At 40.8% G+C, this 11,622-nt stretch overlaps 1 protein-coding gene across 1 annotated transcript; it reads right to left on the bottom strand.

The window, feature by feature from the left end:
* Positions 1–1,186: 1,186 nt before the first annotated feature.
* Positions 1,187–5,830, bottom strand: LOC103408591 (uncharacterized). Its single transcript, XM_008347432.4, has 4 exons — positions 4,485–5,830; positions 3,110–4,381; positions 2,288–2,402; positions 1,187–1,801 (listed from the first exon to the last, which is right to left on the bottom strand). Exons 1-4 carry the CDS (start codon positions 5,154–5,156, stop codon positions 1,566–1,568), a joined length of 2,295 nt encoding a protein of 764 aa, XP_008345654.2. The 5' UTR covers positions 5,157–5,830; the 3' UTR covers positions 1,187–1,565.
* Positions 5,831–11,622: the final 5,792 nt, after the last annotated feature.

An 11,622-nucleotide genomic window follows, 5' to 3' on the forward strand; every position in this document is an offset into this window, starting at 1 on the left:
ACTGTTGACAAGAGTCCTAACATATCCGCTTCAACCACGTCTGGACCACCAAACCCAAACGTGTGACTAATAAAGTTCTTGACCCAAACATACCCGTCTAGTCTTTCTCGTATTACAGTCTCACCTACGTTTTGTTCCCAAGTACCAGTTTTATTTTCTTTTATCTAAAATAAAATTTTGTTTTCTTCTAAATTATCGGATTTGAAATGCTTTTATCTAGAATGTAACGTTATAAAAATAAATAAAAATTAAAAAAAAAACACTAAGAGCAATTCCACTGTTGCAAAGGCCCTCTAGGGCTATTAACTATTTAATCCACCCAATGAACAGTAACTTTCTTTTTCATCTTCATCCCTAAAATTGAATAACCATGACAATAAGTAATAAAATATTAGTATTTTTTCCTCACCCAATCCATTAGACATCTCCATCACCCTTTCCCTTTTCCATCTCATTTGACCAGTTCTCTCTCTCTCTCTCTCTCTCTTCACCTCTAAAATTAAAAAATCTTAGCATTAGGTAATAAAATATTAATATTTTTTCCTCCCCCAATCCATTAAACATCCCCATCACCATTTCCCTTTTTCCCCTCTCTCTCTCTCTCTCTCTCTCTCCCCAAACCTTCAACAAATCAAGCTCAAAATTTTCAACAGAGCACTTCCACCACAAATTTCAACAGAGCACCTCCACCACAAATTTCAACAAATCAAGCTCTCGTGAGCTCAGCCACAGCAGCAGCTGGTGGTGCAGAACTCCGCCGGAAGCCTCAGCTTCAACATGAACATGTCAAAGGAGGACGAGGAGATGTCAAGGTCAGCGCATGCACCGATGCCGCACATCAGCCACACGTCACACAACCCTCAGGCTCTTGGGCTATCGATTCCCACCTGGCCTCTTGCTCAAGCCTCCCCCGAGCCCCATCACCTGCATGGGCTGGAGCTGCTAGCTGGGGCAATTGGGTTGGAGCAGCAGCCAGTCCACCGGGCTATTGAATACGATGGAGCTGCTCTAATGGAGCTAGCAGAGCAGCAAAGCTACCCTGGGCTAAGCTTGCAACCTTTTCTCCACAAAACAAAATATCTGCAAATAAAAATAAAAACAGGACGATGGTACGCATTCACATTTTTACCTCTAACACACACCTCTTAATTTTCCACCGTCAAAATAATTGTGTACCCACAGCAAAGAGATTGGAACGAGCATGTAGCTGATCCCCACGACGCTAATTTTATATTTCCAGAAGAGAGCAAGTTAAACAAACACGCAGGGCAATAGTAAAACTTGGTTAAATTTTTGTTTCTATATCTTCTTCTCCCCACCCCTCCCCCCCCCCCCCCCCACAAAAAAAAAAAATCGACCATTTCGACTCCTACACTATTTGATTTGATAATTTGATGATCATGTGAGGTTCTAATAATACAAATGTACATCCAATCAATACCTATACAAACTTGTAGCACTTTTAATCCATCACCTGTCTTCCAAGGGCTTAAACCACCATCCATGGATTAGAAAACGGTTATTTCCAACTGTCATCATCAGGATTCAGAACCCACCTAATTTGGTCAATCCAGTACATAATCAGCAGCGGCATCCGGTGATCCGAGAACCAGGGCAGCTTCAGCGATTCTGAATGCCATCGTCGCTTTATAAGTTACTAGATCTGCGTTCTGCATGACTAACTGAGCCCGTTGCCGTTTGCGGATAGCAAATTCCACAGATCTCTCGGCTGCATCTTTCGCTTCTTCAACTCTAACCACATCATTCTGCTCTTGCATCGCATCTTGTTCCACAGCCATAGCTGTATATCAATACAAGCTCAGATATCTAGTTCTCTTATTGCACAAGCTCAGACATACAGTTCTCATATAATTAAAAGCCAAGCTGAGAAATCAGATCTTTTACAGAAACACAACAGATGCATTCTGCAATTGCCCTTTAATAAGACAAACTCAACAGGTTCCCCAAAAAAATAAAAAAAAATAAAAAAAACCTTCTGATTCACGGGTATATAGAATAACAGCACAACAAGCAGACATCAGGTTTCGCATAATGATGGATTCTCCGAGCAACACTCAACAAAAGTTTATGTGCGTACGTATAAAAACTTCAAATGGTTTCAGAAGTTTGAGCCCTCACATGATATCAAGTGTTTGTTGCAGGTACTGGGATGCTGATAAATTAATTAAAATTCAAATGCCAAGTAGGCTACCCTGTAACTTTATATTAATAAGGATAGTAAAATTCACTGTACCACTAGGATTGGGCAATAAGATATTTAAATTACCTTGGAAGAAAATTGGTTGTTTTCCTCTACCAGATTGACTTGGTTGCCTCTTGAATGATCTTCTCTTGCGTAGAATAGGCTTTGGGTCTAGTAGAGATCTCTTCGATTGATTCGCCTGTTAAAAAAGGGGTCATTAACACGAACAACCAACCTAATTATCAGAACTTACATATGCAGACCAGATTTACGCCGAAAACTATTCTAGCAAAAGAAAACCATTCATCTGCAAGTTCCAGACATAAACAGTGATCTGATTACAGAACACAGGAACCAATGCTTCCAATGAAAGAAATCACATTTAAGTGCACTGTGATAAGTGTTCTATTGATTCCAGGTTCTTAGTCACATTTAAGTGCACTTAAGGGGTTGTATATCAATGAAAGAAGTCAGAAAGTATATCCGAGTTCATTCAAATACAATTTTGCAGATCAAAATTCAAGAACCACATGTTCCATCTAAAACTCACAGCCAGTTGAATAGAATTGCATTCCCACTTTTCTCATTAATGGCAAATCGCATAGAGAATTAAAATGATGATACTCAGCACACCAAACTTCTTATCATTGAAAACAATGGTAAAAAATTGGTTTATCTTGCTTGCAATAATCATCAAATAAAATTATCTACGACAATAAATTGGCACAATCAGAAACACAGATTAGTTATTCTAATAACAGAAATATTCCCTTATCTAACAAAGAAACAAGTTCAACTACAAGAATTTGGCAAGGCATTAAGATTCCTATCATATATACACCATAACTTGAGATAGATGTATTGCCAAAATACAACACGTAATCCGAACCATAATGTGACATGTACCTGGAACACCCTAAGCAGCGATGATAATTGCTTCTGCTTCCGTTTATCCATCCAATAACTATATACAGCCTCTATTACTTCCCTCCTCCCCATATCCAGACAAAGATTAGCAGCTGGATTCTCATCAGAGAAATCATATGGTCTACAATAAAAGGCCTTCTCAATCGCATCAACAATTAATTCAAACTTATCCTCGGAAACTAGGTCATCAAGTTTATCCTCAGCAAGGTCATTGTTGAACTTCTTCAGCCACCCCTCATCATCAGAGTCCATGTCATAATTTGCATTTCTCTTTGCCATGGCTCTAGACAACTCGTCATCATTCAGAGATATGTATGAATCTGGTCTGTGGAAAGAAGTGCAGTGACTATCCGCATATCCTGGGACTTCATACACACCGGGCACAGGGATGAACTTGAGAGCTGGAGATGGCACAAACCGATCAGAACACTCCTTGTAAAGGTCCTTGAATATATACCAATCACATCGATTGGGAAATTCTAGCTTCCAATTATCCCCATTATCCGCAGACCACATTATAACATTCGTAAGACGGTTTTTAGAGCAGGGCCTCATTACCTTCTCTGCCTTGTGGGTGTATCGGGTTAATCCTTCTTTCTTGACCACAAGAAGCCATTCTCCAGATGAAGAGATTTCTAACATGACAGTTGCTCCATCTTCTTTAAAACATTTGTCCCCTTCAGTGATCAGTATATTCGCCGAGCAGCTTGCAGAATCTAAATCCCGTGTAAATCTCTCCATGGTTGAACTGTCTTCTTTCAGGTTTCCTACAGGAGAAGTTGGAAATGTCTTCCTACGCTTATTAATAGTTGCTACAGAGGAAAAAGGGAGGCCGTTCTTCCTAATATCGGTTAGCTCAGAAACTAAGGTTCCATTGGGCTTTCGTAAAGAAACCAGCAACGGACTTCTAGATCGCCTTCCCCTCAACGAACTCCTCCTCTTCTGAACACCACGTGAATTTAAACCATTCCTATACTGTGTGTTTCTATAAGCTAAATTGGGAACTCTTGCACTAGAATGCGAAACCGGCGTGCACTCAATACAATCAACTTGTTCGTCACAGTCATCATCCCTTTCATGCCCATCAATCCGATTATTTATAGCTGGCTGACATTTATATCTGAGATGGATGATTGTATGCATGTCCATAAAACAAAACGGAACTGCAGAAAAGTCCACAGAAAACAATGGGATAAACTGTTTCAACCCAAATAACTTGCAAATTCCAGAGCTCCTAGTACAAGATCGAACCTGAAACACATTTTAAGAAATCGAAAACTAGATCAAACTAATGACCAACCAGATACTACATCTTCTCAACCAAATTTAAATGTGGTAGAGAACCGTCACTTACCCGCGAGAACTGAATGCCACAGGATGAAAAAAAGCTACCAATTGGCTCTGATGCAAGGAAATCAGAAAGCTCAGTCAATCCCAGACTGGCCCTCGTCATGTACACCAAAACCGAATACAAAAAAGGGGCAGCCCAGTATCTCCTACTGCACAAAGACTCAATCGAAACACAAAACACTTCCCGGGACACAAAACCCACATGGGAATCCAACTCCCCGTTCACCTTCCTCCTCTGCCTCCGAACAAATCTCCGCCCATACATTCTATCATCGGAACCACCATCGTTCTCCACATTGGCGGTGGCGCGCTTCCTCTTTCGGGTATACACAATCCCATACATCGTCTTCTCTTTAACTTCATCAGCCAAAAGCTCATTACTTTCAAGCTTCTTCACCAATGGAACTTCCAAAACCACGGCGTGTTGCTTGGGACTCCGAATGTGGTTGTTCCCGGGCCATCTCTTGTTCTTTAAAGAAACAACAGAATCACTGGCATGGCTTTTCATGACTTTAAGCCAGTCCTCATCGCCACGGTGGGCCCTCACCATCTTGGACTCGGACGATTCGGGCCAGAGGCGGCGGCCGGACCGCAAAACCCGAGCCCCGTCCACACCGCCCTTGGCCATCGCCATCCCGAAAACCCTCGTGGTCCGCCTCATCTCCACCGATGGCATTTCCGTGCTCAGATTCCGGAGCAGCACCACTCTTGGCGCACTCCCCCTACTCGACTCGCTGAGTCGATCTCCGAGTTGACTCAGTCCCAAACTCGGGGAGGGGCCTCTCAACCAAAGAATGGGACGGCGACGGAGGTCTCATGGTGGGGCGCCATTCTCTCAGAGCTGTGGAAAACTCGGAATTCTATACAGTCAGTCTGACTTGGGATTCAACTCATTAAAAAAAATTTACAGATTTTTCTTGAGAAAGTTACTGATAACAAAAAATAAAAAGAAAAAGAAAAAATGTGTTTGGCGGTTGAGAAAAACCAGAGAGATTAACAAGTACAGAAAATTAACAGAGTACAATACAGAAATACACAGAGAGAGAGAGAGAGAGAGTAATTTACAGGAGACACTCACAAACCAGATCCAAAACTTAGAGAGAGAAAGTAAAGAGAGATCGATTGGGTTTTTGAGGAGGGGAGAGAGAGAGAGTGGGAGGGGGACTGATATCGACTACGACGGCTAGGGTTTATGATAAAAACCACAAAGGGCAAGAGGGGAGGAACCAATCGCCTACTCGAGTTAACCTTTGGATGGTAGATCAACGGTTGAGATTGCGTGTTGATTTTATAGGGATTCGATGGCTCCCATGAGAAAAAGGGAGAGTGGGTGTGTCATGTGTAGAGAGAGAGAGAGAGAGTTGGTTGATATTTTAACGTCAAGAGGGTGGAGAATTACTGAAAGGGGCTTTGAAGTGACGTGGGTATAGTGGGGGAATTTAAATATTTGTGGGTTTGGTCCTTTTGAGGCGGTAGGGATTTCGCCGTTCGTGATTTAAATTTTGCTACGGTTATCAATCTTAAACGGGTAAAGAATTTGAGGAAATTTTACAATTTTTTAATGTTGAAAGTTCCGCTTTTTATCATTAATAGTCTTTAAAATTGACTCATCACATTAAGATGATTTTCAAAATTGAAAATCGATCAATGTAATTGTTGAAAATAGGTGTCACAAATCAATATGATCCTTCCATCACAATTGTGTTAAAAAAATTGTTATGTGCTGATATGACAGATAATTGAGTCCTACAAATCTTATTAAATATTGCCATGTGAATTAGAAAATATTTAAATAAGTTTTTTTTTTAAAACACACAATGTAATTGCCATATGCATATATACCCCCACACCCACCCAGCATTGACCACCAAACCACCACCTCTCACCACCAATGTCTTCCTCTTCCACCTCTTTCACTCCCAACCTCTCCCCGCCATCCAGTGAAACCACCACCACCTCCACCCTCACCCGTCTAATCACTACAAGCCCAACCACATGCCCTCCCCAACCTACATTTCTCATCATGCGTTCGTACCGATGTCGTTAGCTCTAACCAGTCTAATTGGTCGCACCCTTATTCTCGCTGTCATCATGCTCTCCAACGCTAATAATCAAACTGAAACCTCTCCGGTGTTGCTCGACCCGGAGGTGTAGTCGACAGGGTGGTGTGGGGCTGTAGTGGTTGCTTGGTGGGAGAGGAAATAAGATGGTGAACAGTCTTTTGTTTTTTTTTTTTTGTAAAAATAAAAGGTTTTTTTTATTATTCAAATATTTTTTAATTCACGTGGTAATATTTAATAGATTTGTGGGATCCATTTATATACCACATCAGTACTTAACTAAATTTTTAACGAAATTATTATGGAAGGACCACATTGATTTACGACACCCATTTTCAAGGGACTGCATTTATCGATTTTCAATTTCAGGAACCATCTTGATGGGAGGGGTCAATTTCAAGGACTATTTATGGGAAAAACCCATATGAAAATAATAACTGAATTGAACTAGAAAATTTAAATTGACACACCCCGACCCAGATCGAGGTATGTTGGCCGTCACGTGAGGGTGACGTAGCCATGTGCACAGTGCAGAAGCAATATAAAGAATTACGAATAAACAAAAACCAAATCAACTAGTGTACTAGATAAGATAAGGTACGAGTGCGAGATTAAGTGTGAAATACACAATTAGAGGATAAATAGTCTAAGTGTAGTCAAGCAAGATAAGTACTAATTATACAACACTCGAGGGTGATCCTACATTTATGATGTTCTGTCAGAACCACCGACGAAATCCCCGCGAGCCACCCAAGCACTTCTACCTAAAACCTGGAGGGGTGCAAAACAGAAAGTGTGAGTGGTCAAAAACAAAAGTTTTTCAAAATCAATTCATTTCTCAAAAGTTCAAACCCCCCACCGTAAAACCTGTATAATTTCCCAGAAAAATAATAATATATGCTATCTCAGAATCATGCTCGGGATGAAAATCCATAGAAAATATATCATGCCAAAGTATCTTAATGAAATGTCATAAGTAACCCAGTTAAGATATATCAATGCCCGATATTATAACAACTGGCTCCACCTAACATGACCTGCATGACTGAGTCTAAAGCTCATAACCAATCTCAATCATATCAAATCAAATCCTACACACGAGTCGGAACCACCTAAAATGGTCATTATGACAAGACTAGGTGTAAAATAAATATGCTCTAGTGCTACGATCATATGAAGGCTGTGCGAATAATCGCGGGTCACCCACGAGTCGGAACCACCTAAAGTGATAGGTACGACAAGCCTGTGCACCTAACTTGTATCCAAGGTGAGCATATGGTGCGGGAGGTGAACATCACGTGAAGGACTGTGCCCTAACTCTGGGCGGGAGCACTAACACCGGGGTGTGCAGGCTTATAAGCTTTCAATACATCACATCATATCTCACATAACTGAAGCAATCTCATATCTTTAATTTATGAACATACCTAGCACTTACCTGTGCGTCCGCAACACCAATCATAAATATATGCAACTACTAATGCATAGATAAAATAGGCATATACTTTGCATGGCATTTCAAAACATATAATCATTCAAATTCATTTTTTGGGAAAAATATCAAGTAAATATGTATATACGAAAAACCAAAAACCCATTCACTGATATGTCGAAGGGTCGTAGCCCCCGAGCTTCGATTGATGGCGCTCGTCCTCAGGATAGATCTCACATATATGCGAAATAACTAAATAAACGTTATTTAAAGCACATACACAAAACTAGGGATTAACTTCTCATACAATGCTCAAATGAGGTATTTGAATATACCACCATGACCTACACAACCTCATGAACATCCCCATATTTTTAGAAAAATTTTCCGACCACTCATGCCCCGGTCAAGGCACGGCCAGACACGCCCCCACGCACAGCCAAACCCTAATTGAAACTTAACTGCCGTTAGGAATATTCCGTTAAAACCTTAATAGAATGTACCGGCGTTACCTGACGCCGTTAGAATATTCCGTCAAACTTGACAGAATATTCATTTCTCATCTCTTGGTTCAAAGGAGTCCGGCGCCGGTCGCCATTGCACTCGTTGGTTTCACTTTGGAGACCTAAAACCAACGGAAAGTCGCCTGAAAAACCTTCGATATTCCGGCCAAACCTGCAACTCGCAAAACCTGGGCTTCCCGACGTCCAAAACATTTCATTTTTCTTCTCCAAGCTTCATGAAGACGTCCTAAAGCTTCTGTTGAGCAAAAATTGTACACAATATGTAAACAAATAATTCACTCGACACAATTTCACCCTCATTCATTTTTCCGAAGAGGGTTTTATTAATTTGAGTTCGACCCATTCTAGGCTACGCGCCTATTAATTACAACCCTTCTTTTGGGAAAGGAATACCATTTGATTCCAATTCGAATAAAATGTAACTTGAGGATTTTGGTATTTGTTTGATTTGTGACTGTACCTAGGTTGAATCCTAGATTGCCTACGTACCCTCTTGAGGGATCAAGTCACTCGTAGTTCATGTATTTGGTACTTATTTGGATTTGATGCCTTATGCAATTTTAGCTCATGCGGGCGAGGAGCATAATGTGGCTTTATGCTATTTAAGTCTTGTTACGGCTTCGTGCCCTTTTGATACTTGATACGGCTTCATGCTATTGAAATTTATTATGGCTTCATGCCCTCTTTGATACTTGATACGGCTTCGTGCCTTTGAGTTTTGTTGTGGCTTCGTGCCCTTCGAAACTTTTCTTCGGCTTCATGCCATTTTGGTATTTGGTAGTAGGAGTGAATTTAGTTTATATAAATCAGGGATTCGTTTCTATTTCACGGTTGCGTCTAAAACTTGATATCAGACTGCCTACGTATCCTTAACGGAATCAAACCGGCGTAGTTCATATTTTTTATTTGGGATTTGCCTAATTGTGTCCAGTCTTGGTAAAATGAGTAGTCAATTGGATTTGTTTGAAACCCATACATGACCTTTGGTAATATCCAATAGATCCTTGTGAAATGGGACTTCACATTTTTCTTCAAGTAGTAACCCACGTGGGATGCACAGTACAAAGTAAATAGGACTTTGTCCTTTCCTTGGGTAGAAGGTGGGATTCATGCCATATGGACTGAAAAGGCATTTAAGTAGTCAATTGGATTTGTTTGAAACCCATACATGACCTTTGGTAATATCCAATAGATCCTTGTGAAATGGGACTTCATCTTTGCTTGACTTTTTCATACGGTTTCATAGCAATTCCATCCTATTTGAAATAGGATTTTGTACGAATGAAAGCCTACCTCCCTTTTTTATTATTGTGAAAAAGAAATACTTATGGCACTTTTCTTTTCCTTCACTTCTGAACTCTTTTCCTTTACTTCTGACTTGCAACTTCTATCATTTTGTCTCCACATTTGCTTGTTTTATGCACCATATTTGATCAATTGGGCCATGCTCATAATGTCCACGTGAGGGGTATTCCATAAGAGGAAAATTTGGTTTTGTACTTTTGTCATTTTGTCTCCATGCTTTTGATTGAATGCAAAATTTACAAAGACCATAATTAAATGGGAAGTGGTGGCTTTCTTTTGTTCTTCACGTGATCTTCTCTTAACTTTAAAACTTGGTGGTGTCCATATCATTGCTTTCATATTGTTTTGACAAACTTCACGACAAACTTGGAGGGATGTGTTACGACAAACTTCACCTCTTCACCTTTTATTTACTTGCTGGAGACCATTTCCTTCACTTCCTAATTTAAACAGATTTTAAAAGAAACTTGGTCAGCAATCCCTCTTCTTCTTAACTTCAAGATGACGACGCGGGTTTGTTGTTGTTTCTTTTTCCTTGCTGGAAGTATAATTCTTTTTTATACAACTTCTTTCCCCGACTTTCTACCAAATCCCTTGAGTGCTCTTAAAACGGAGCAGCAACAAAAATGCTAAAGTCTTTGAACTGCGCCCCTAAAATGAAACAGCAGCAACCATTAATGTCTTCAAACTGTGCCCCTAAAACTAAGCAGCATCAATCTGCTAATGTCTTTGAACTGCGTCCCTAAAACGGAACAGCAGCAACCGTCAATGTCTTCAAACTGCGCCCCTAAAACGGAGCAGCAGCAACATGCCAGTTTTTTGTTCGAACTGAGCTCTTAAAACAGAGCAACAGCAGCACACCGGTTTCTTCGAACTGAGCTCTTAAAACAGAGTAGCAGCAATCATTTTAACTTCGGACTGCACTTCTAAAATGGAGCAGCAACAACGGTTTCAACTTTGGACTGCGTTCCTGAAACGGAGCAGCAGCAACGCTAGGCTTGAGGACGGCGTGATCGCTATGGCCATCGGTGTTATTGAAGTGGTGGTGTCCGGCGGGGTCGTAACGGCAAGTTGAGCAGGGATTCTTAGTGGCGCTCTCGTTGGGCAGAGAGGAAGAGGTGATGTCTTTCCATGCAAAAACTTCTTTGGGCACCCATGTTGTTGCTTTATTTGTAATCATCCTCGCATTATCGACAAACCTCGAACCATCACTGGGGACGATGAGTAAGTGATATCCTTCCATGTAAAAAAAACTTCTTTGGGCACCCATGCAACTGGTTTCTTTCTTTTTGAAATTGGGTTGAATCCAATCAGTGCATTTTGCTGAAATCTCCATTGTATATCGCCGCAGCGGAAGAGAGATGTGGTGGTTTCGTTGCGGTTTGTTAGGCTACAATTTGGGAAGACGTTGGGGAATGAGATAGGTTGGAGAAGCAAATTGCTTCTTTATTCCCTGCGAGACTGAGAGATACCAAACGAAGAATTTTTTTTAAGAAAACTGGATTTTTACCTTTTGAATGCTTTGTTGGTTTTCCCCTTGATTTCTTGCTTTGTTCTTCTTTGTCGTTTGTTCTTCAACATCGTCTCTCAATTTCTGCAGAGTCTCTCCTCTTGTTTCCGTCCTCCCTTTTGCTTTGGTTCGATGCTTTTTATAGGCGAACAATGGACATGGCAGTTGAAGTTTAGTGGGATGCAATTTTCCTGGGGTGTGGAGATGCCGAGAGAAAACTTTCTCTTGAGTGGAGAACGTGGGAGTTTTAGAGGGTTCTAGATACACACGTTCTCTATACTCAGTTGCCATGTGGATGACAAACTCCTTCA

The sequence above is a fragment of the Malus domestica genome, chromosome 02 (assembly GCF_042453785.1).
Source record: "Malus domestica chromosome 02, GDT2T_hap1".
Lineage (NCBI taxonomy): Eukaryota > Viridiplantae > Streptophyta > Magnoliopsida > Rosales > Rosaceae > Malus > Malus domestica.